We start from the raw sequence: 27,737 nt of genomic DNA, 5'->3' as shown, positions 1-27,737 counted from the left end.
GTTTGAACTGCCAACGTTTTGGTTAGCAGCTGGGGGCTTTAACACTGGTACACCAGGGCTCTAGATATTTATATAATGTTCTTATCAATAGTCTTTTTTACAAAGAATGACAGCATGTGTATGCTCTTGTAATACTTGCCTGTACTTATCAGTATGTTGTGACTAGCATGCCCCTCAGTGGATCCTGATCTGTGTCTTGCTTTCTTAATTGCTGTGTTGTTTTCCATTGTATCATGCCTGTTTCCTCATCATCTAAAATTATTTGTGTATGTGGTATCGTGATAGGAAACTATTTTAGTTTTTCTCCCGAGATGCTTAGTCACATGATCTAAAGTCATTTATCTTTGCTCTACTGATTTAAAATGCCACCTTTATTGTGTGTTCAATTCCTAAAGATGGAATTGTCCTCAAACTTCTGGCGCCTGGGGTTTACTTAATGGCCATATCACGTATACTTAGATTATCAACTTTAGATACTGTAAAATATCATAATACTTTTTAATTATAAAAGTTTAATAATTATGGAGAGTTTTTAGTAGTGAGGGTGATGGTATTGCTTATAACTTCTCACAGTAATGCAGCACGGTGATTAATGGCCCCTTCACGAAAGCCAGAAGGTACCTACTCCATAGCCTGGGGCAAATTACATAATCTCTGTGCTGCAGTTTCCTCACCTGTGAATTGTGCATGATGACATCGACTTCTTATAGTTTTTAATGAAGATGGAGTGAGTTAATATTTATAATGTGCTCAAAACAGTGTCTGATGCAGAGGCTAAGTAAGAGTTTGCAGGATTAAAGGCCTTCATATATGGCTTGGTAAATGACAGCTTAACCTCCATAGTGTTCCTTCTTATTCATTATTCTTCATTTCTGTTTAATGAAAACATTGTATTTAACCATTATAGATTGTTAGTTATGATAAGTGTTTGGTGGCTCTTCACATAGTTCTGGATCATCCTGGATATTCAGATCAAATGTAATCCCCAAATTTGAAGACTCTTTTGTTCCATCAAATGTTAAGTTGACAAGAATATCCCACTTAAAACTACTCAGCCAGTAGGAGAAATGAAGTCTTGATACGTGCTACAGTATGGGTAGAGCTGGAAGACATTATGCTGAGTGAAATAAGCCAATCACAAAGGACAAATACTGTATGACCCTACTTATATAAAAAGATAAGAAAAGGCAATGTGTAGAGAACTAAGTGTATTAGTGGTAACCAGAGAGGGAGAAGGGAGGTTAACAGTGAAGGAAGAATTGCAGGGTTGCACAGCTGATTATCGTAATTGCTGTCAATAACTTGTCTACCTGTAAAAAGTTGAATTGGCAAAATCTGTGTGATAGATATATTTACAACAATGACAAAATAAATAAAAAGAGTAGCTGCTGAGGCTGCCTATGTACGACCAAACACCTCATGGGATTTGATTCCTTGGTTTAGAGGTTTAGGGTCTTGGTTTCATGGGACATTCCAGTTAATTGGCCTAATGACATGCTTAGGGCTTCTGTTCTACCTCCTAGTTTTTGCATAGCGCCCATGTCTTAAAAGCTTGCAAGTGGCCATCCATGGCACAACAATTGTTCTCTATTCACCTGGAGCAACACAGGAAGAAGGAGAGTCAGGAACAGGAGAAGAATATGGAATTTGTGGCTAATTGCCTCCATGAACAACTGCCTCCTTTGCCATGAGACCAGAAGAACTGGATGGTACCTGGATACATTGCTGAACATTTTGATCAAAGATTCCATAGAAAAATCCTGATCAAAAGGGGAGAACGCAGAATAGGATTTCATTGGCGTTAGGATGACTAATGGATTCTAGACTTCTGGAGCCATGGAAGGTGGATGAACTCCTGAAACTATTGCCCTGAGATAATCTCTAAAACTTAAACCAAAAATTTTCCTTAAAGTCATCTTAACACCAAACAATAGTTTGGCTTAAGTCGTAAAAAAAAAAAAAAAAGTCTACCTTGAGCATTATGCTCTTTTAAGAACTGTCTAGGAGGTGGAGCCAATATGGTGCCCTAGACAGACACATCATACTGTTTCTATGCAGCAAAAACCAGAAAAACTAAGTAAAACAAAGCAAACGTCAATCCTGGAACCCTAACCATCAAATGAAGGGATAAAGAACTAGAGCAAACACTGAATGGGAGAAGAAACTGAAGAAAAACAGAGAACAAGTAGAGATTTGTAGTGGAGATCCCCTGCCAACTAACATGACACAGCACGACCATCTTTAAGCACAGCCAGGAGTGACCCTGGACAAGGAGTTTGAGAAAGGAACTTCATGGAGCTCCCAAGAGGAGACACACACACAAAAAACATGTTGCCATCAAGTCGATTATGACTCATAGCCACCCTATAGGACGGAGTAGAACTGCCCCACAGAGTTTCCAGAGTGCCTGGTGGATTTGAACTGCTGACCTTTCGGTTAGCAGCTGTTAGCACTTAACCACTATGCCACTAGGGTTTCCAAAAAAAGGACCCTGTAACCAGAGAAAAACACTTTCTCATCCCTCACCCTTCTCCCCAGTATGCCACCTCCACCACTTCCCAATGGGCCATGTTGTGCTGCTCAGCTAGAGAGCTACTGGCCCACTGCCAGCCTGGGTCCACCCTAAACCCACCTGCTGGCTTCTGCTGTGCCAATTTTTCCTTTATTCATTGTCTTTCTCCTTCCACCTAGCCTCATATGCCACCCCCACCCCTTCCCAAAAGGCCACACTGTGCCACCCAGCTAGAGACCTACTGGACTGCTATCACCCTGGGTCCCCACCACCCCCACCCGCTGACTACTGTGTGCTGTTTTTTCCCTTTCTTCCTTTTCTTTCTCCCTCCCACCTAGCCCTGTGTGCTACCCCACCTCTTCCTGACAGGTCATGCCATGCCACTCAGCTAGAGAGCTGCCAGCCTGGCCTCACCCTAGGTCTGCCCTACTCGTACCCGCTGGCTCCTACCATGCCATTTTTTTTTCCTTTCTTCCTTTCTCCCTCCCACCTAGCCCCAGATTCCATCCCTACACATTCCTGCTAGACCACCCCATGCAACCTTGGCTAGAGGGCCACTGGCCTGCTGTCAGCCCAGGTCTCCTCCACCCCACCTGCTGGTTCCTACTGTGCCATTTTCCCCCTTTCCTTTTTTTCTCCCTCCCACCTAACCCTGTAAGCCACCGACATGTCTTCTTGCCAGGCCACATTGCGCTGCCTTGGCTAGAGCGCCACCAGCCCACTTCCACCCAGGGTCTGTCTTGCCCCCACCTGCTGGCTCCTGTCATGCCATTTTTCCCCCCTTCTTTTTCTTTCTCCCTCCTGCTTAGCCCTGTATACCACCTTTACACCTTCCCGCCGGACCTTGCTGCACAGCCACAGGTAGAGACCTACCAGCCTGTCACTGCCCGGGGTTCCACCTGCTGCCTACCCGCCAGCTCCCACCTCTAACCCTTCCTGCCTGGCCATGCCACACCACTGTGACTAGACAGCCATCAGCTGGGTCACTGGCTACTGCCACATAATTTTTTTCTTTTCTTTTTTCTTTCTTTCTCTTACTGGCTCTCTCTGGGCTATTTTTTCCCCTTTTCTTCGTCTTCTTTCTCCCTCCCACCTAGCCCTGTATGCCACATCCCCCCCACACTGGCCCCCAGGTCTGGCCTGCCCCCACCCACTTGCTACCCTTTTTTTTTCCCTTGCTTCTTTCTTCCCCCCACCTAGCTCCTTATACCAGCCTCCCTCCCCACTGGCCCTCACTGTGCCGCCATGGCTAGAACATCCCCAGATCAGGCCTGCCACCACAACAGGCTTACCTTGCTGCTCCCCTCTTGCCACTTGACCGCTGCTGAGCAGTGGGAAGTGAGCTTGTACCACTCCCCATCTGACACACCCACCTGTCTGGAGAGCAGCTATGAACACTCCCAACCACTGGACCAACATCAAGAGGCAGACAGTGCTTGCCCAGCCTGCCTTCAGCCATCTTGTGAAACTAGTATACAGCAAAGTATTCTCACCCTGCCTCCTGCTGTCCTGTACACCCGGTTAAGGTGGTGAGAGCTGTCATACCCACAAATGAGCAAGCAGCAAAGCATGCAAGGACCACCTGCCCTGACATATCAAAACAAAACAAAGAAACAAGATGAAACAAATGAGCATGCAATCAATAAATAAAGAAAATAATACTTTAATGTCTCAAAGACAGCAGATAATATTAAAACACAAAAGAAGGATGAGATGGCTGAGCAAATGACCAAAATAATCAGATCACCTTCCAGTAGAAAAAAGGCAGTGGAATACCTGAGATGGAATTCAGAAGACTAATATTTAAGCCTCTCCAAGAGATTAAGAAAGAGATCAAGGAAAACACAGACAAAACCAAGGAAAAAATAGAGAAAATCAAGGGAAACAAAACTAAAACCAAAGAAAACATAGCCCAAATCAAGGAAAACACAGACAAAGCAGCAGAATTGAGGAAAATAATACAGGAACAAAACATCAAAATAAATAAGCAATTAGAAATCATGCAAAAGCAGCAACAAAAAATCCGAAAGGTAAATAAAAAATTTCAGGAATGGAGAATTCAATAGAAGGCCTTAGGAACAAATTTGAAACAGTGGAGAACATAATAAGCGAGAGAGAAGACAAATCCACAGACGCCACTTTGAGTAAAAATCAGAGAAAAGAATGAAGAAAACCTAAGAATTATGTGGGACACAATCAGGAGCAAAAATTTGCATGTGATCGGAATTCCAGATCAGGGGAAGAAAATGGAAAAGACAAAGAAGATTGTTGAAGATTTGCTGGTAGAAAACTTCCCAAATGTCATGAAAAATGAAAAGCTAACCATGTAATGAACCCCACATAGGACAGACCTTGAAAGAAAGTCACCAAGATATATTATCCTGACAATCCTGAGAGAAGCTCGAGAAAAATAAAGTCACTTACAAATTGGACACAATTAGACTAAACTCTGATAACTTGAAATAAACTACACAGGCAAGAGTACAATGGGATGACATATATAAAACCTTGAGAAAAAAAAATAGTGCCAACCAAGAGTAATCTGCAAAACTCTCTACTACGATGGCAAAATTAGGACATTTCCAGAAAAAGAGAAATCCAGGGAATTTGTAAAAACCAAACTTATAAGAACTATTAAAGGGAATCCTTCTGTAGAGAACCAACATCAGACAACAACTGGAGTCTAGGATATAGGACAGCATCAGCCAGAAACCAACTGAGGTAAAGAACACTCACTAATAAAACAAAGCTAAAAGACCTAAAAGAGGGAAACAGAGACATCAATCTATAAATGATGACAGTGGCAAAACAGTAAAAGAGGGAATAAATGATGTAAGTATAAAACTTTCAAATGGATAGAAAGTCAAGGAGTTATCAAGCAATAAAAGACTGGTTCAAATTTAGAATGATAAGGGAAATTCCAAGGTAACCACCAAGAAAGTTAACAAACCCACTCATCCAAAGAAAACAAAAGAAAAATAAACTGAGCAAGAGAATCTCAACAGACCCACAACAAGAGAAGAGATTGAAGAGGTAAAAAACAAAACAAAACAAAAAAAACTCCCAACAAAAAAAGCCCTGGCCCAGATGGCTTCACTGAAGAATTCTACCAAATACTCGGAAAAGGGCTGACACCAGTACTACTCAAACTATTTCAGAGCACAGAAAAGGAAGGAGTACTCCTGAATTCATTCTATGATGCTAGATAAACCTTGATGTCAAAGCCAGGCAAAGATACCACACAAAAAGAAAATTACAGACTAGTATCTGTGAAGAATATAGATGCAAAAATTCTCAACAAAATTTTAGCCAATAGAATTCAGTATCATTCAAAAAAATAACACACCATGACTGACTGGGATTCATACCAGGTATGCAAGGATGGTTCAACATTAGAAAATCAATTAATGTAGTCCATCATATATATAGAACAAAAGAAAATTATCACGTGATCATCTTAATTAATGCAGAAAAGGCATCTGATAAAGTCCAACACCCATTCTTAATAAAAACTCTCAATAAAATAGGGATAGAAGGGAAATTCTTCAATGTAGTAAAAGGGTATCTATACAAAACCAGCAGCCAATGTCATTCTCAACTGAGAGAGGCTGAAAACATTCCCTCTGAAAATGGGAACAAGACAAAGATGTCCTTTATCACCACTCCTATTAACACTGTGCAGGAAGTACTAGCTATAGCAATAAGAAAAAGAAAAAAATGGCATCCAAATGGGAAAGGAAGAAGTAAAACTACCTCTACTCACAGATGATATGATCCTATATGTAGAGAACCGAAAGATTCCACAAGGAAACTACTGGAACTAATAGAAAGATTCAGCAGAGTAGCAGGATACGAGAACAACATAAAAAAAATCAGTTGAATTTCTGTACACCAACAAAGAGAACTTCAAAAAGGAAATTAGGAAAACAATACCATTTATAATAGCCCCTAAAAAAAAAAAAAAAAAACTTAAGAAAAACTCTAACCAGGAACGTAAAAGACCTATACAAAGAAAACTACAAAACACTATTGTAAGAAACCAAAAGAGACCTATGTAAATGGAAAAACATAACACGCTCGTGAATAGGAAGACTCAACATTGTGAAAATGTCAATCCTACCCAAAGCAATATACAGATATAATGCAGTCTGATCCACATACCTACAGCATTCTTTAAAAAGATAGAAAAATTAATCTCCAACTTTATATGGAAAGGAAAGAGGTCCTAGATAAACAAAGTATAATTGAAAAAAAAAAAAGTATAAGGCCCCATACTGCCAGATCTCAGAATCTACTATACAGCAACAGTAGTCAAAACAGCTTGTTACTGGTAAAATGACAGACACATAGACCAATGGAATAGAATAGAGAACCCACAGGTAAATCCTATAGATACCTATGGTCAGCTGATCTTTGACAAAGGGCCAAAGTCCATTAAGTAGGGGAAAAGATGATCTTTTTAACAACAACAACAACAAAAAAACCCATAGTGCTGGCAAAACTGGATGTCCATCTGTCAAAAATTGAAACCTACTTCACACCGTACCCAAAAACTAACTCAAAATGGATCAAAGACCGAAATATAAAACCTAAAACTACAAAGATGGCAAAAGAAAAAATAGGGACAATGCTCAGGGCATAACTAACAGTGCACAAACACCAGAAGATAAACTAGATAGCTGGGAGCTCTTAAAAATTTAAACACTTAGGCTCAGCAAAAGACTTCACCAAAGGTATTGGGAAAATTTTTTTAGCTACAACATATCCGACAAGTCTCTAACCTCTAAAATCTGGAGAATACTTTGAAACCTCAAGAACAAAAAGACAAATAATCCAATTAAAAAATGGTCAGAGGATGTGAACAGACACTCACCAAAGAAGACATTTAGGCAGCTAACATACACATGAAGAAATGCTCAGTGAGCAGCCAGCCATTAGAGAAATGCAAATCAAAACTAGAATGAGATACCATCTTGCCCTGACATTACTGGCATGAATCAAAAAAAAAAAAAAGAAATGTCGGAGAGGTTGCAGGGAGATTGGACCTCTTATGCACTTCTGTTGGGAATGTAAAATGCTACAACCATTATGGAAAATGATATGGCACCTTTGTAAAAAGCTAGAAATAGAAATACTATGTCACCCAGCAATCCCACTCCTAGGAATATGTCCAGAAAAATAAGAGCCATCAAATGAATAGACATATGCTCACCCATGTTCATTGCAGCATTGTTGACAATAGCAAAAAATGGAAACATCCTAAGTGTCTATCATCAGATGAATGGATAAGCAAATTATGGTACAAGCATACAGTGGAATACTGCTTAACAAAAAAGAGCAGTGATGAATCCAGGAAACATCTCACAAAATGGATGAATCTGGAGGGCATTATGCTGAGCGAGATAAGTCAGTCACAAAAGGGGAAATACTGTATGAGATCACTATTATAAAACTCAAGAAAAGATTTACATACAGAAAAAACAATCATTTATGGTTATGAGGAAGAAGATGGTTTGGGAGGGGAAATCACTAACTAAATAGTAAACAAGTTAACTTTAGTAAAGAGAAAGACAACACACAGTATTGGGGAGGGCAGCACAACTTGACCAAGGCAAAATTATATACACTTCCTAGACACATCCAAACACCTTCAGGGACCATATTACTGGGACTTAGAGCTGAGGACCATGGTTTGGGGGATGTCTAGATCAATTGTCATAGTTCATAAAGAAAATATTTTACATCCTACTTTGGTGAGTAGCATCTGGAGTCTTAAAAGCTTATGAGCAGCCATCTAAGATACATCTATTGGTCCCATCATGTTCGGAGTAAAGGAGAATGAGAAAAACCAAAGACATGAGGAAATTATTAGTCCAAAGTGCTAATGAACCACATGAACCAAAGCCTACACCACCTTGCACCCAGAAGAAAACTAGATGGTGCCCATGGACCACTCTGACAGGGATCATTGATAGAGAGTCCCAGACAGAGCGGGAGAAAAATGTAGAACAAAATTCAGATTCACAAAAAAAAAAGACCAGAATTACTGGTCTGACAGAGACTGGAGAAAAACCTGAGACCGTGGCCCTTGGACACTCTGCTAACTCAGAACTGAACCTGCTCCCCAAGTTCTTCTTTCAGCCATAGATTGTTGTTGTTAGGTGGCATTGAGTTGATTCCAACAAATAGCGACCCTATGTACAAAAGAATGAAATACTGCCTGGGTCTGTGCCATCCGCACAATCATTGTTATGCTTAAGCCCATTGTTGCAGCCACTGTGTCAATCCATCTTGTTGAGGGCCTTCCTCTTTTTCGCTGACCCTCTATTTTACCAAGTATGATGTTTGAGAGCGGGTTTCAGAGTCTCTTCTGACATCCATTTTGGTCTTTTCTTTCTTTCTTGTCTTTTTAATGTCCTCTTGCTTGTTTCATGTATGATGCCCTTGATGTCATTCCAGAACTGGTCTGGTCTTCCGTCATTAGTGCATCAAGTCTATTCTTGAGATGGACTCTAAATTCAGGTGGGATATATTCAGGGTTGTACTTTGGCTCTCATGGACTTTTTCTAATTTTCTTCAGTTTCAAGTTGAACTTGCATATGAGCTAGTTGATGCTCCGTTCTGCAGTCGGCCCCTGGCCTTGTACTGACTGATGGTATTGAGGTTTTCTACTCTCTTTCCACAGATGTAGTCGATTTGATTCCTGTGTATTCTATCTGGCTAGGTCCACGTGTATAGTTTCCGCTTTATGATAGTGAAGAAAGGTATTTGCAATGAAGAAGTTGTTGGTCTTGCAAAACTTAATCATGCCATCTCCAGCATAATTTCTATCACCAACTACATATTTTCCAACTACCACTCCTTCTTTGTTTCCAACAGTTGCATTCCAATCACCAGTAATTTTCAATGCATTCTGGTTGCATTTCTATCAATTTCAGACTGCAGAAGCTCATAAAAATCTTCAACTTCTTCATCTTTGGCCTTAGTAATTGGTGCATGTATTTGAGTAATAGTTGTATTGACTGGTCTTCCTTGTAGGCATATGGATATCCTATCACCGACAGCATTGTATTTCAGGACAGATCTTGAATTTTTTTTTTTGTGATGAATGCGATGCCATTCCTCTTCAAGTTGTCATTCCCAGCCCTGTACACTATAAGATTGCCCAATTCAAAATGGCCAATACCAATTCATTTCAGCTCACTGATGCGTAGGATATCTATGTTTATGCGTTCCATTTCATTTTTGATGCTTTCCAGCTTTCCTAGATTCATACTTCATACATTCCAGGTTCTGATTATTAATGGATGTTTGCTGCTGTTTCTTCTCATTTTGAGTTGTACCACATCAGCAAGTGAAGATGCCAAAAGCTGGACTCCATGCATGTCATTAAGGTCGACTCTACTTTGAGGAGGCAGCTTTTCCCCAATCATTTTTTGAGTGCCTTCCAACCTGAGGGGCTCATCTTCTGGCACTATATCAGATAATGTTCCTCTGCTATTCATAAGGTTTTTACTGGCTAATGCTTTTAAGATGCAGACCATTGGGCCCTGCTTCCTAGTCTGTCCTAGTCTGGAAGCTCAGCTGAAATCTGTCTACCATGGTTGACCCTGCTGGTATTTGAATACCAGTGGCATATCTTCCAGCATCAGAGCAACACCCAAGCCCCCACAGAAGGACAAACTGACAGACATGTAGGGAGTCATAGGTTAGACAGGCCAATAAAACAAACAACACACATGAGGAATGTGTTTCTTAGTTCCATCAAGTATAGGAGATCAAATGGGCAACACCTGCCCGAAAGCAGGAAGGGACAGGAAACAGGAAGAATGGACACAGAAGACCCAGAGTGGAAAGGGAAAGTAGGAGAGTGCTGACACATTGCTGTCACAAAACAATTTGGATATAGATTTTTGAGTGAAAAACTAATATGTATTATAAACTTTGACCTACAATCCAATAAAATTAAAATATATATATATAAAAAATAAATAAAAAGATGCAGAAAATCTGGACATGCTTAAAACTTGTGAAAATTAAAATTTAAAAAACACTCACAGTATATGGGATCAAATTGACAACAGCAACTGGAAAGATTACATTGGAACCTTAGGGGGCAATGGATTTCTGTTCATTAGGGAAAAACAACTCATTAAAGTAGAGTAAAATTGGTTGCAACAACTGGAAGAATGTTATTGATGTCACTAAATTGCACATGTAGAAACATTGAATTCGTGTTTGTTTTGCTGTGTATATTCTCAGCAACAACAAAATTAATTTAGAAAGAAAATTAAAAAAAAAAAAAAGAACTCACGAGACAACCAGAATGGGATTAATTAAAATGTTGGCGTGCTTTGAAAAATGTAATCAATGTCACTGAATAATTTGTGTAATTATTAAATTGGAACCTAATTTTCTGTGTGAACTCTCACCAAAAACTATATATATATATATATATATATATATATATATATATATATATATATATATATGAACATACACTTAAAACTTGAGGTGCAAGAGTTCCTAACTTACCTTTCCTTTTGGTTGTATTTGTCTGAAGAAAATATTTCTGCATCATCCCTTCTGCAGCATTTGAATTGTTTTGCACGTTACCAGTAACATGATTGATTTTTTTTTTTTTTCCTATTGAGTAAAATCAAACGTTTAAAATTCTGTGTGGTCGAGCTGATCATATGATAGCTTGTCCTGATGTCTCCCCCTTAATGTTTGAAACTGTGGCATTTGAGCTGTGAAGATACACATTTAGACAGTTTAAGATGCAGAAGATGTTGCTGAGATAAGCCATTTGAACAGGCCATGAACTCATGGCAACGGTCTTCAAAGGTATTATTGGTCTTATAAGAAATTTTGTGTTTTTCTCTTTTGCTTATAAAATCTCCCATGAACATCTTTCCCTTTGACAGTCACCGTGTGCAAGTTTGGAAATCAGAAGTCTGCAGTCCTTGCCCAGTCTTTTGGATAGCATGCTAAAAATGTTTACCTCAGTGGCTACGATTGAACAGCATGCCCAATTTCCCCAGTTTCTGTCAACATTGAGTTAAGATCAGGAATATACTGTTGGCTGCCAACTCTTGCCTGTGAATCAAATGGAATGCTAATGAGTACTCCGATACTGTCTTTCATTTAGTGCATCAACACTTTTCTATAACACATCTAGCTGATGCTCTGCCAGAACTGATAACCACCCACCTCCTCCAGCCTATGGGGGCTCAAAAATAAACTTCACAAAGAATAATCTCTCTCTTTTTGTAATGTGGATTTTCAGAATAAAATGCTAACCAGAATTTCTCACATATTTCTACCAAGTGTCCAGGAACCGTTCACTATGCATGTTAGTGAATTTTTCCATTGATGGAGCAAAAGGTCTGCTGGTGCATACATGTGATGATAATCACTCTTACATGTTGTATTTCATAAAGGAATTTCGCCAATACTTTCTCAGCTTTTTGTGTAGCATGTCGCTTGTTTTCGTTTTCAAATGCTGTGACTCATTGTACAAGCTTTTTAGCAATAATACATAACTTGCATTTGCTTTTGTTATGAGGTATGAAACTTTGAGTGATGCATCTTTCCCTTCATTACTGACAAAATTCCTCACTTTCATATTAGAAAGCATTATTTTGCAACTGTTCTGGGAAAAGTAAATGGCAAAGCAAAACAATGTCTATCCCCAGAAGTGCTGGGTTTCTTACTTTATGTGGAACAAACAATTGGCATACTCTCAGGAGACTTGGGTCCTTAGTTACACTCTGCTCTTAGACTGGTTGTGTGACCTTGAGGACATCTTGTAATCTCTGTTGGAGTGAGGTTATTTATCTGTAACCTCAGGTCTACAAACCTTATCACTTCTTATGACTGAATTTAATGGGCTTCTTGATTGCTTCAAGTGTGTAGTTTTATTTCCTTTTCTCACAATAAAAAATATAATTTTATAAACGAAGCTATCAAATGTGTTCCTAAAATATAAAATTTTTTTTTTTTTAGGAAAAAAAAACAACTTTAAGAAATATGTCATGTGATGAATAAAACCGTTGAAGGCGTACTTATGAAAGAGGCTGATCAAAGCAATGATGTTGCTCACTCAGTGTTGCCTTTCAGATTGTTAAAACGAATGCCGTATTTTTTATTTGAAACCTTCCAAGGAATGCTGTGGTTGTTCTAGGTATATAGTGTTACTTGTGATATTAGGTAAAGCTTCCAAATGCTCAATGGAGAAATAAGTTTGAAATGCTCACAAGGGTAACATTGATCATCTTAGCTCTTGGCTGTGGACGATTGCCAGTGTCTCAAATTTACCATTCATGGGTGACAAGAGGTATAGTCTGCTCGAGGGAATACTGTTGCCTCCCTGTCCTTGATTTTGCATCTTTCAGTTTTGTTAGTACATTAGAAAATATTCTCTTAGTTTCTATAGCTTCTTAAATTAGCTTTTTATACTGTTAATGTACCCCCTTCATGGTGTCTCCTTCCCCTTTGCCTTTTTATCAATTTTGTGTGTATGTGTATGTGTGGAGTGTTTGGAGTTACTGAGAAATTTCAAAGCCATGAACAGGAGGTAGTCACACAAAACATGTTAAATACAATCTGCTGGAAAACAGAGTAGATGTGAGAAGAAGCCTAGGAGAGTTAAACACACATGACATTTATTTTTATAGAAGTAAAATACTCCTGAGAAATCATTCATTCTTGCCATTTCATTTTTGGGTTTTGTCATCTTTTAAGTTTTTCCTTGGAAGCTTCTAAAATGATGTGTGAATGTAACAAAGTTTAAAACATTTTGTAAGCCAATTCAGAAAGGCTCTAAAACAATTTCATGTTTGTATGTAAAAAGCCTTGCATTCAAGTATAAAAGAAGATTGAATGGTATCTGCACACAGTGGAGTACAGTGTAGCTGTAAAAAAAGAATGTGGACAATCTGTATGAAATGATACAGAGTCATTTCCAGTAGATATCATTAAATAAAGTCGAGTGCGAAAGAGCACATAAAGTATGTTGCCTTTTGTGCAAGAAAGAAGAAAAATAAGCAAAACATACATGTAACTGCTTTTGTTTACAAAAAGAAACTTGAAAGGGTAACCCAGAAAGCAATGAAGTTGGTTACCTATAAAAGGTGACATGGAGAAGGAGGTGGAAGGGGTGCGGGAAGGAGAGACAATCCTTTGAAAACCTTTTGGTATAGTTCTAACTTTTGGAAGTATGTTAATATTCAACATATTAAAAAAATCAAAATAAGTCATTGGAACTGAAAGTAAACTGAAACAAATGAGCCTAGTTCCAATTAATACCATAACTACCCTAATGGTGAAAAAGAACTAACCCATGTAGTTTATGAACAGTTTTTAACTACTCCATTCTCGGATGGGAAAGGGGAGGAAATTGCAAACAAACCTTGAACTCTTTTTAAGTTTGTTTATTATAGTCGTGTGAGTGAGACCATTCTGAACCTATTATAGATATTTTATAGGATTTAGTATATGAACAAATGTGTTGGTACTGTTAGAGGAGACATGCAAATATAGATGGAGGAAGGCAGAAAAAAATGCTGGGCTTGAATTGGAATTAGAGCTGTCCTTATGCATGGATTATGTATGTCCATACATAGTATGTGTATGTATGTTTTGTGCATGTATAAGTGTGCTTGTTTATGTATATGTGCATGCTTACGTAACTATATAGTGGAGAAACTGGACAACATTGTGATTGGGTGAGCACTGTGAACATCACCACTGAGGGGTGGAAGGCAGGAGATTAGTGAAAAGTATTGTATCAAAGTTAAATTTTTGAAGTTGTTAATTCAATAGTGATTATGTGAAAGAATGTTCACATTTTCAGGAAATGCACACTGAGGTATTTAGAGGTAAAGGGCTCGCAAATGGTTCAGAAAATTATATTTACACATACACACTCACACGCTTACATATACAAACACTCAGGAAAGAGAGAGCACACAAATGATCAAACAAATGGGGTAAAACGTTAATAAATGAATCTAGGTAAAGGCTATATATAGGCAGTCTCTGTACTGTTTTGTTTTTGCAACTTTTACTTTTTTTTTTTCCCAAATAAAAGGATTAAAAAAATAACTTCAATCTAAAAAGGGCATTTAGTAGTTACGCAGTAATAAATAGCAAAACAGTGATTAAAAAGCAGCTCTAGATCTAATAGAACTGTATTTTAGTCATCATTTTCTGTTAGTATATTTATAAGTTTATTTGAAATTAAAAATGAATTTATTAGTAATGCTTGATCTGCTCACAACAGTTTGCTCAGAAATAAGGAAAATTGTTCAAGACTCTGGGAACAAAACCAGCCTTGAAAAAAAACAATGAAGACTTTCAGCCAACATGGCACCATAGACAGAAGCCCCATGTGACCCCTCCACAGCAAAGACCCAAAAAACTAAGTAAAACAGAGACAAACTTCATTCCTGGAAGCTAAAATGTCAAATGAAGAGATAAAGAACTCAGCCAAACACCGAATAGAATAAGAAACTGACAGAGGACAGAGAGCAAGGAGAGATAAACATGCAAAGAGCCCTTATCAGTTTAAGGGGGGTGTTTCCACCATATTGGACTCCTTTTGGGGATTGACGGACAGGGAGCATGGGAAAGCAGCTTCACGGAGCTCCTGGCAGGAGACAGAGCACCTGGTAACCAGGAATATACACCCCATCCTCCCCCATTGCCCAACCTTCAAACTTTCTGGCTGGCTGCAGTGGCTCAGCCAGCCAGGAAGTACAATATCTGTGCTGCTTGGATTTGCCCCACCCACATTGGAGATCAGCAGACAGGGAGTACGAGAAAGCAGCTTCAGGAAGTTCCCAGCAGGAGACACAGTACCTGGTAACACCCTTCCCTAACCCCTACCCTCGTTCCCCTCCCGCTTCCTCTGCTTCCCACTGGGTGCTGCAGTCTCTTGGCCAGGAGGCAACTGCTTTGGCCTCAGGCGGCTCGGATTCACCCGGCCCACACTGGCTGGCACCCTGAGCTGGTGTTGCTTCCTTCTGTCTCTTTTGGTTTCTACTGTGCCTCCCACCACCTCCCCCTTCTTTCTCTCAAACACTTGGCACCCTGTGCCATCTTTGCTTCTTCTTGAAAGGCCGTGACGCCTCACTCAACTGGGGAACTACTCTCTGGCCTGCAACACCATGCTAGTGGGATCCCTGGGGCTTTTTTCTTCTTTTTTTGCTTTGTTCTGTTTTCTTTTTCTGGCTTGGGAACCCTTTCTAGCCAGGCTGTACTGCTTGGCTTAGGAGTCACTCCCCCAATCTGTGCAGCCGCATAGGTGGGATCCCTGTGGATGTTCTTTTTTTTCTCTTTCCTTCTTTTCTCTCTCTTTTTCCCTTTCTGTCTTTGTTCGTTTCTCAGTTTTTATCTCTCTATACTTACCTTCTTTTCCTGTCTCCTGAATACCTGGTGCTGTGTGACATTTATACCCCCCTAGCCAGGCAATACTGCGCAGCCTGGGAGCCATATCCCCAGTGTTTGCGGCCCCACTGGTTGGACTCCTGGGGACTTTTCTTTTCCGAATTTTTATCCAGTTATTTTTTGTTTTTTTCCTTTTTGCTTTTCTCGATTTCTTGGTTTCTCATCTCACCACTCCAATGGCAAGCTCCCTTAGCACTCTTTTTTCCCTTTGTTTTTGGCTCCTGTTTCTCTCTCCTCTTCTCTTCTTTCCCATACTCCTATTAGCTCCACACGTCACAACCTCTCCTGTTTCCTGCCTACCTACACCATGCACTGAACATCACACCCCCGAGCAACACAGGCATGGCCTACCAGAACCTGCACAGCACTGATTCCTGGCCTGCCCTTTTGGCCCTAGTATGTGCCACAAACAATCCATCCCAGCTCCACCCCGTAAGCTAGACCTGCCCTGCTGCATCATAGCTGAGTGACTGGCCCTGCCCATTGGACAAGGAGGGGGAAAAGTATTTTGACTAATGAAGAGCAAACAACAAAGAACACACAGGCAGCCTTCTCAGACATAACCACATAAACAAAAAATCAGGACAAAACAAACAAATATGCAATCAAGAAACAAAACAAAACAAAACAAAAACTACTGAATGTCCTGAAGATATAAAAAAATGTGAAAACATATTAAAAAACAGGACAGGATGGTCCCAGCAGGCATCCAAAATAAAACACCAGGTGACTTTCCAGTAGAAGAAAAGGCACTAGAACTGTCTGACAGGAAATTGAAATCTCTAATATTCAGAGCTATCCAAGAGTTGAAGCAAGAAGCAGACAAAAATGAGGAAAAAATAGGCAAATTTATGGAAAAGTCAGACAAATCCATGGAAAATACAGGAAAAAAAAAGGAAGAATTCAGGAGAATAATAGAGGAACAAAATGCCAAAATAAATTCACAACTAGAAATCATACAAAAACAACAATTAGAAATCCAAAGGATAACAACAAGATTTCAGAAATGGACAGCATCATAAAAGAGCTGAGGAGCAGGTTTGAAATGATGGAAGACAAGATCAGTGAAATAGAAGACAAACACTTGGATAAAACTCTGAGGAAAAATCAGCAAAAAGAATGAAGAAAAATGAAGAAACCCTGGGAATTATGTGGAATACAATCAAAAGCAAAACTTGGCAAGTGATCAGAGTTCCAGAACAGGGAGAGAAAATGGAAAATACAGAGAGGATCATTGAAGAACTGCTGACAGAACACTTCCCTAAAATCATGAATGATGAAAAGCTGACTGTTCAAGAAGCTCAGTGAACTCCACGTAGCATAGACTTCAGAAGAAAGTCACTGAGGCACAACCTAATCACACTTGCTGAAACCAAAGACAAATAAAAAATCCTGCCAGCAGCTGTAGAAAAACAAAAAGTCATAGAGCGAGAAGAAACAATAAGACTAAATTCTGATTATTTGGCAAAAACCATGCTAGCAAGAAGGCAATGGGATGATGTATATAAAACCTTGAAAGAAAAATGCAAACCAGGAATAAATATATCTTGCAAAACTTTCATTCAAATATGATGGTGAAATTAGAACATTTCCAGATGGACAGAAATAAGGAAATATGTAAAAGCCAAACCAAACCTACAAGAACTATTAAAGGGAGGCCTTCGGTCTGAGAACAACCGACATCAGGCCACAGCCTGAATCTAGGATGCAGGATTGTACCAGCCAGATACCAACGTAGGAAATGAACTCTCAAGGACTCTCCAAAACAAAAATAATTGCAACAAGGAACCAGAGAGGTTAATTTGTAAATGTCAACAAAGTCAGAACAATAAAAGAGTGAATAAATGGTATAGATATAGAACTTTCTAATGGAGAGGAAGGCAAGGTGATACCAAGTAATAATAGACTGGTTCAAACCTAGGAAGATAAGGGTAAGTTTCAAGGTAATCACAAAAATAGTTAACAAACCTATGTATGAAAATAAAGAAGAAAAACAAAGTCTCAATAAAAACAAAATCTACACAAACAGAGGAAATGGAAAAGAAATCCACACACACACAAAAAAAAACTCAGCACAGGAGAGTAAGAGGAACAAAGAAAATGTTAGCACCACAAAAAAAAGCACTACAAAGTGACAGCAATAAACTCACACCTATCAATAATTACACTGAATGTAAAAGGCATAAATGCATCCATAAAGAGACACAGAGTGACAGAATGGATATATATAAAAAAAAAAAAAAAAGACCAGGGTCCTTCAACATGCTGTCTAAAAGATACACATTAGAAACAGACACAAATTTATTAAAACTCAAAGCCTGGAAAAAAAAAAATCAAGTAAATAACTACCAAAAAAGAGCAGGAGTGGCAATACTAATCTCAGCTAAAATAGACTTTAAAAGAAAATCCACCATAAAAGACAAAGAAGGGCACTGTATAATGATTAAAGGGACAATCCATCACAAAGACTTAACCATAAACATCTACACACCCAATATCATTGTTCCAAAATTTATAAAACAAACTCTAAAAGCACTGAAAAGAGAATTTGATAATTCCACAGTAATAGTAGGTGACTTCAACACACCGTTCTTGGAAAAAGACAGAACATGTAGAAGGAAACTCAACAAAGATCCAGAACAGCTAAAGAGCACAAGCAGCCAACTTGACCTCATAGACATACATAGAACACTCCACTCAACAGCTGCAAAGTACACATTCTTTTCTAACGCACATGGAACGTTCTCCAGAATAGACCGCATCTTAGGCCACAGAGTAACCCTCAACAAAATCCAAAACATTCAGATAATGCAAAGTATCTTCTCTGACCACAAGTTTGTCAATGTAGAAATTAACAACAGGAAGAGTAAGGGGAAAAAATCGATTACGTGGAAACCGAATAACACCCTGTTTAAAAACCACTGGGTAATAGCAGAAATCAAAGATGGAATCAAGAAAACCCTAGAACCAAATAAGAATGAAAACACATCATACCAAAACCTTTGGGACACAGCAAAGGCAGTCCTCAGAGGTCAATTTACAGCAACAGATGCACACAGCAAAAAAGAAGACAGACAAAATCAAAACATCAGCTACACAGCTTGAACAAATAGAAAGAAAATAGCAAAAGAAGCCCACAGCCACCAGAAGAAAGGAAATAATGAAGATCAGATCAGAAGTAAATGAAATAAAAAAAAAAAAATAGAGAATAGAAAAACAACAGAATCAACAAAACCAGACATTGGTTCTTTAAAACCAGACTTTGGCCCTTTGAAAGAATCAACAAGATTGACAAACCACAGGCCAACTTGACAAAAGAAAAACAGGAGAGAATGCAAATAACCCAAATAAGAAATGGAATGGGGGACGTTACACCAGACCCAACTGAAATAAAAGGGATCATCAAAGAATATTATGAAAAACTATACTCCAAAAAAACTGAAAACCTAGAGGAAATGGACAAATTTCTAGAGACATACTACCTACCCAAACAGAAAATGATTTTGAAAATCTGAACAGACCCATAACAAGAGATTGAAAAGGTAGTAAAAAAAAAAAAAACTCCCAACCAGAGGAGAGCAGTGAGATGCAGACCCCAAATTCTCATAAGACCAGACTTAATGGTCTGACTGAGGCTAGAAGGACCCTGGTGGTCATGGCCCCCAGACCTTCTGTTGGCCCAGGACAGGAACTATTCCCGAAGCCAACTCTTCAGACATGGATTGGACTGGACAATGGGTTGGAATGGGATGCTGGTGAAGAGTGAGCTTCCTGGATCAGGTGGACACTTGAGACTATGTTGGCATCTCCTGCCTGGAGGGGAGATGAGAGGGTAGAGGGGGTTAGAAGCTGGCAAAATGGACATGAAAAGAGAGAGTGGAGGGAGAGAGCAGGCTGTTTCATTAGGGGGAGAGTAACTGGGAGTGTGTAGCAAGGTGTATATGGGTTTTTGTGTGAGAGACTGACTTGATTTGTAAACTTTCTAGCACAATAAAAATTATTAAAAAAAAAAAAAAGCTCCTGACTACAAAAAGCCCTGGCCCAGATGACTTCACTGGAGAATTCTACCAAATATTCAGAGAAGAGCTTACACCAGTACTACTCAAACTATTTCTGAACTTAGAGAAGGAAGCGATACTTTCGAATTCATTCTATGAAGCCGGTATAACCCTGGTACCAAAACCAGGCAAAGACACCACAAAAGAAGAAAATTACATACCAATATGTCTCATGAATATAGATGCAAAAATTCTCAACAAAATTCTAGCCAATAGAATTCATCATAATATAAAGAAAAAAAAAATACAGCATGAGCAAGTAGGATTTCTACCAGTTATACAAGTATGGTTCAACATTAGAAAATTAGTCAATGTAATCTACGACATGAATAAAAGGAAAGGAAAGAATCACATGATCATCTCAATTGGTGCAGAAAAGGCATACAACAAAGTCCAACACCCATTCCTGAGAAAACTCTCAATAAAATAGATACAGAAGTGAAATTTCTCAACATAATAAAGGGCATCTACACAAAACCAGTGGTCAACATCATTCTTAATGGAGAGAAGCTGAAAACATTCTCCTTGAGAACAGGAACAAGACAAGGATGTGCTTTATCACCACTCCTATTTACCGTTGTTCTGGAAGTCGTAGCTAGTGCAGTAAGGAAAGAAACAGAAATACAGGGAATCCAAATTGGAAATGAAGAAGTTAAACTGTCCCTATTTGGAGATGATATGATATTATACTTAGAAAACCCACAAGACTCCATGAGAAAACTACTGAAACTATTAGAAATATTCAGCAGAGTTGCAGAATATAAGACAAACATACAAAAATCAGTTGGATACCTATACACCAATAAAGAGAACAATGAAAAGAAAATCAGGAAAACAATATATTTTTTTCTTTTTATAATTTTATAATAACCCCTAAAAAAATTAAATACTTGGAAATAAATCTAAGCAGGGATGTAAAAGACCTGGACCAAAAAAAAAAAACTATAAAATACTACTGCAAGAAATCAAAAGAGATCTACATAAATTGAAAAACATACCATGCTCGTGGATAGGTAGACTCAACATTATGAAAATGGCAATTCTACGCAAAGCTATTTACAAATACAATGCAATTCCGATCCAAATTCCAGAAACATTTTTTAAAGAGATGGAAAAACTTATTATTAACTTTATATGGAAAGGGAAGAACTCCTGGATAAGTGAAGCACTATTGAAGAAGAAAAATAAAATGGTAGGACTCTCACTACTTGACCTCAGAACCTACTGTACATCTACAGTAGCCAAAACAGCGTGGTACTGATACAATGACAGAAACATTGACCAATGGAACAGAATTGAGAATCCACAGATGTAAATGCATCCACCCATGGTCACCTGATCTTCGACAAGTGTCCAAAGTCCGTCACATGGGGAAAAGACAGCCTTTTTAACAAATGATATTGGCACAACTGGCTGTTCATCTGCAAAAAAAAATGAAACGACCCATACCTCACACCATATACAAAAATTAATTCAAAATGGGTCAAAGACCTAAATATAAAGCCCAAAACCATGAAGTTCATAGAAGAAAAGATAGGATCAATGCTAGAGGTCCTAATACGTGGCATTAACAGGATACAAACCACTAACCAACAACACACAAGCTCTAGAGGATAAGGTAGATAACTGGGCTCTTCTAAAAACTGAACACCTATGCTCATCAAAATACTTCACCAAAAGGGTAAAAATAGAACCTACAGACTGGGAGAAACTTTTTGGCTATTATAAATCAGACAAAGGTCTAATCTCTAAAATGTACAGGAAAATCTAACACCTCTACAACAAAAAGACAAATCCGATTAAAAAATGGGCAAAGGAAATGAACAGACACTTCACCAAAGAAAATATTCAAGCAGCCAACAGACACATGAGGAAATGCTCACAATCTGTAGCCATCAGAGAAATGCAAGCCAAAACTACAGTGAGATACTGTCTCACCCCGGCATTTCTGGTACGAATCAATAAAACAGAAAATAAAAAATGTTGGCGAGACTTTGGGGAGATCAGAACTCTTATGTGCTGTCGGTGGGAATGAAAGATGATACAACCATTTCGGAAAAACGATATGGTGCTTCCTTAGAAAGCTAGAAATAGAAATACCATGTGACCCAGCAATCCCACTTCTAGAAATATATCCTAGAGGAATAAGAGCCGTCACTGGAATAGACATATGCACACCCATATTCATTGCAGCGTTCACAATAGCAAAAAGATGGAAACAGCCTCAATGCCCATCAGCAGATGAACGGATACAGAAACTGTGGTACAAACACACAATGGAGTATTATGCAAAGAGAAAGAACAAGATGAATCTGTGAAGCATCTCATAATGTGGATGACTCTGGAGGGCATTATGCTGAGTGAAATAAGTCAGTCACAAAGTGACAAATATTGTATGAGACCACTACTGTAAAAACTCATGAAAAAGTTTATATACAAAAAGAAACAATCTTTGATGTTTACAAGGGAAGGGCAGGGTTGGGATGGAAAAGCACTTAATAGACAATAGATAAGTGGTTGCTTTGGGCAACTTTGGTGAAGGGTAAGATAGTACACGATACTGGGGAAGCCAGTCTACCTGTACAAGGCAACGTCATGGTAGCTCCCTCAGGGACCGAATTGCTGGGCTTAGAGCTGTGAGGACCATGGTCTTGGGGAAAACCTAGGTCAATTGGCATAGCATATTTTGTAAAGAAAATGTTCTACATTCTACTTTGGTGAGCAGTGCCTGGCATCTTAAAAGCCTGTGAGAGGCCATCTTGGATAGTCCACTGGTCTCACCCCTTTGAGAGCAAGGAAGAATGAAGAAAACTAAAGACACAAGGAAAAGATTAGTCCCAAGGACTAGTGGACCACATCTACCACAGCCTTCACCAGACTGAGTCCAGTACAACTAGATGGTGCCCTGCTACCACCACTGAGTGCTCTGGCAGGGATCGCAACAGAGGGTCCCGGACAGAGCTCGAGAAAAATGTAGAACAAAATTCTAACTCAAAAAGAAAGACCAGACGCTGACCTGACGGACTGGAGAAACCCTGAGAGTATGACCTCTGGACACCATTTCAGCTCAGTAATGAGGTCACTCCTGAGGTTCACCCTTCAGCCAAAGATTAAATAGGCCCATGGCACAAAACAAGACTAAAGAGGTGCACCAGCCCTGGGGCAGGGACTGGAACGTAGGAGGGAACAGGAAAGCTGGTAATAGGGAACCCAGGGTTGAGAAGTGAGAGTGTTTACGTGTCGTGGGGTTGTTAACCAGTGTCAGGCAAAGACGTGTGTATTACTTGTTTGATGAGAACGTAGTCTGTTCTGTAAACCTTCATCTAAAGTTCGATAAAAAAAGAAAAAAATAAATTAAAAAATATTAATGAATGGGAACAAATGAGAAAATACATTGTGAAAAATATTGCATTTACAATAACAAATATTAAAAGGTACCCAGAAATAAGTATAGTAGAGTATGTTGTAATCTTATTGGAAAATTTTTTTTAATTTTTGAAAATTAGAAATAATCAGATTAAATGGAGAACACATTCCTGAATTAGAAGAGTCAATATGATAAAAATTGTTCTCCAGGAAGAAAGGCTCGGTATAAGCACATGGATAGTGTGATGTAAGCAAATAATCCAAGTGTCATGGTTTGAATTGTGTCCCCCAAAAGTGTCTATCAACTTGGCTAGGTCATGATTCCCAGTATTGTATGATTGTCTACCATTTTGTTATCTGATGTGATTTCCCTATTAGTTGGAAATCCTATCACTATGATGTTAATGAGATGGATTGGCGGCAGTTATATCAATGAGGTCTACAAGATTAGATAGTGTCTTAAGCCAATCTCATTTTAGATACAAAAGAAGGAAGCAAGCAGAGAGACAGGGGGACCTCATACCCCCAACAAAGCACCACTGGGAGCAGAGCACATCCTTTGGACCGAAGGTTCCTGCGCAGAGAAGCTCCTAGACCACAGAAAGATTGATGACAAGGACCTTCTTCCACAGTCAACAGAGAGATAAAGCCTTCCCCTGGAGCTGGCGCCCTGAATTTGGACTTCTAGCCTACTGGACTGTGAGAGAATTAACTTCTGTTTGTTAAAGCCATTCACTTGGGGTATTTCTGTTATAGCAGCACTGGATGACCAAGACACCAAGGAAACAGAATAAAGAAGCCAGAAGTAGACTCGCAACTATGTAGAAATATGACAAGGCAGAGGTGACTTTGCAGATCAATGAAAAGCATGGACTATTCAAAAAATTGTTTCAAATAATTTATTTTTCATATGAAAAAAATTAGACTGCTACCTCACACCATAAAAAAAAATAGAGACGTCAATTCCAGTTACATTATAGATTTAAATTCGAACAACAAAACTTTGAAAGTTTAAAAAAAATATGGGTAATGTATTTATGTAACTTAAGGCTTGGGAAGGTATTCATAGGCTAAATGTGCAAACCATATAGGTGATAATTGGTAATTCTTGATTGTATATATAGGCACACCAAGTGTTTAATATTTTTTTTTTTTTAATGAAGATATTTCAATGGCTAAAGTTGTCTCTTGGAAACCGTGGTGGCATAGTGGTTAAGAGCTACAGCTGCTAACCAAAAAGTTGGCAGTTCAGATCCACCAGGTGCTCCTTGAAAACCCTATGGGGCACTTCTACTCTGTCCAATAGGGTCGTTATGAGTCAGGGTTGACTCGAAACGGCAATAGGTTTGGTTTTTTCAGTTTTAAAGTCATCCGTTGAAAGTTCATAGGACCAATCCTTTCCAGAATATGAAAATGGTTTTCAGGTTGGGATGCGATTGGAAGACATCGATCCCCTACATCCGTCTGTATTCTGCATGCTTTCTATAGCTGAGGTAAGAGATGGTGTCTTTGCCTGGGCCAACTGCACAGTGACAGAAAGAAAATTATCTAGAGAATAATGAATTTGAGTTCTTTCTATTATAAATAAGCTCAAGTATATTATGGAGTTATTTTGGGCAGTGATGGATGAAAATATGTTTCTTACTGACTCTTTTTTCTCCTCTGGAGATGAATTTTCTAATAAGCCCTTCATTAACTAGCAGGTAGTCTTGGCTTAATTGGTAAATAGTTTTCACCTGAGATTTATAACTATCAGTGGATCCCACAATGTTGCTTTTGCCTGTTAAATGAGACAATTATTCAAGTTTTAGCTGAACTAGTGAGAAATGGGGATGGGAAATAGTTAAGCCTATGAACGATGTGTTTGTATAATATATACATTTTGTGAAAATTATATAGAATGGAGCCTTTGATGAAAGTAAATGGCTTATACAATGTAATACTAAACATTTTGTATTATTAAATCAAAAAAAGGTCTATATTTTTAATATCATGGGACATAGAACACAAATTCATTTACTTTACTGATTGGCTGTAGCTACTAAACTTTTTCAGCACGTGTACAGGATGTATTTCTCAGACTGTTTTATTATTCCCTTTATTGAGTATTGAAAAATACGGTGTTTTTTGCAAATAATGTGCCCGTGTAAATAACTTGCCCACACATATAATGCTCGGCATGGCGAGCATACGAAAATAGTGTGGTGGCATTTGTGCTGTCGGCAGAAATTAAAATAAAAAGGACAATGTGTGCCATTTGCATAAAAATACAGTATGTTTGATCAGTATGTTAAAGGTGAAGTAAAGCCGTGCCCATGTTGGTTTTGCTCAGTAGTTTAGCTTATTACCCTGTCTTGGGATATGAATCCAAGCCAGACAGCAGAAGATAGGGTTTCTGAAAGGAACATTTGACAGGCATTGAATTAATAAATAAACTCGTTAATTGATGAATATGTAAATTGACCTCAGATTCATAGATTGAGTAAAAGGATTTTTTTTTCCTGCAGAGGATCTAGATATCTGAAAGACTGCCCATTTTGTCAGCATTTTGTCTTTTTCACATATTCATCATCCATAAATTTGTTTGCTAATAAAAACACACTTGGATGGAAGGATTGTGTTTTGTATGTTGTTGGCACTGAGAGTATATGAATATTTTGTGAATCTTGTGTCCACTTCAAATGCATGACAATTAATGAGCGACTGCAAACATTCCATTTTACAGGTGTGTGGATACCATCTGCAACTTTGCTTTGATGGTTATTTAAGTTGCTATGATTTTTGGACCAATGCTGGTTCCCCTGACATACATCAAGTGGGGTGGTGTGAAAAGACCAAGCATGAATTGCACATCCCCAATGGTAAGGAAACCCTGGGGCATAGTGGCTAAGTGCTATGGCTGCTAACCAAAGGGTCGGCAGTTCGAATCCGCCAGGCGCTCCTTGGAAACTCCATGGGGCAGTTCTACTCTGTCCTTTAGGGTCGCTATGAGTCGGAATCGACTCGACAGCACTGGGTTTGGTTTTGGTTTGGTTTTAACGGTAAGGATGCATTTACCAGTTGGGAAGAGAGTCTAATTTAAGTTTCATGTTAATAACGTTTCATGAAATACTAAGGAGAGAGTCTGGTGTGAATTTATTTCCAAAATGAAAGTTTGAACCACAAAGACCAGTAAGGATACAATGATAAGCACCCTTAAAATAAATACCTCTAAAAGAAAAGTACCAATGACTGGTTAGTTCAAATACTGCAATAAGATACCCAGGACAAATAAATACTGTGGGACTATTTTATTTTATATAAAGCTATTAAACCCTTTAAGGGAGTTAAAGTAATATTTAAATCATGGTTGAAATGAAATACTTCACTTTAATCAATGGTGCCACACTGTGAGGTAACTGGATTCACTGTAAATCATTTGTTTGAAAATGAGGAATCATGGAAAACAAGAACTATGAAAGCAGAAAAACAGTGCACCATCTGTTTTCTTTGGGTAGGAATGAAAACGCCATCTTATCTTTTGCTCTGTGTGGGAGGAACCTGGGGGGAGGCCGATGTGGCTGAAGCTTTCTCTGCTGTGGACAGCAAGGTGAGGGCTTGGTTAATATGATGCCGATGGGCCCGTTTCTGTGCTCTGCAACTTCTGTACAAGGTCTTCTACTTGGGTGTTAGACCATTCTGTGACTGGCAGCTCCTGGAGTCAGTGCATAGTCATTTGATTCTTAGTAGTTGTCTTAATTAGGCTGGGTTTGCTGAAGAAGCAAAACCAGCGAAGCGTATATATGGAGAGGGAGAGAGAGATTTATATCAAGGAAATGGCTCATATGATTGTACAAGCTGGAAAGTCCCAAGTCTCTGGGTCAGGCATCAGGCTGGAGGTTTCTCCTGACTCACGTACCTGCAGGGGCTGATGAACCCAAGATCGGCAGGTCAGACAGCAGGCTGCTGGCTTAAGGCTGTGAAGGCTAATGAACCCAAGATCAGCAAGTCAGATGGCAGGCTGCCGGCTCAAGTCCCAAGAACCAGAGTTCAGATGATGACCAGTCGAATGCAAGATCCAGAGCAGAGCAAAAGCCAGCCAGCTTTGCCAGAAAGTCTACAAATATTGCATGCAGGCCACACCCCCAAGGAAACTCTCTTTCAACTGATTGGTTGCTCATAGCAGATCTCATCATGGAGGAAATTACATTATGTCAGATCTCATCACGGAGGTGATTATATCATTACATAACTGCCAAACTACATCATAACTGCCAAATGGCTGAGAATCATGGCCCAGCCAAGTTGACATACAACCTTAACCGTCAAGTAGTCAACTCAGGTGTCCTTGGGACTTGTCCCTGAGGCTG

The 27,737-nt window shown here is 39.0% G+C and overlaps 1 protein-coding gene across 1 annotated transcript in view; it reads left to right on the top strand.

The window, feature by feature from the left end:
* Positions 1-27,737, top strand: part of L3MBTL4 (L3MBTL histone methyl-lysine binding protein 4) — a 710,419-nt gene that overhangs the window by 183,932 nt on the left and 498,750 nt on the right. Inside the window, 2 exon segments of the mRNA XM_049900533.1 lie at positions 24,777-24,881; positions 26,114-26,249. Coding sequence (XP_049756490.1) covers positions 24,777-24,881; positions 26,114-26,249 — 241 coding nt within the window.

Source organism: Elephas maximus, chromosome 11, assembly GCF_024166365.1.
Source record: "Elephas maximus indicus isolate mEleMax1 chromosome 11, mEleMax1 primary haplotype, whole genome shotgun sequence".
Lineage (NCBI taxonomy): Eukaryota > Metazoa > Chordata > Mammalia > Proboscidea > Elephantidae > Elephas > Elephas maximus.
This window is presented reverse-complemented; position numbering and strand designations above follow the sequence as displayed.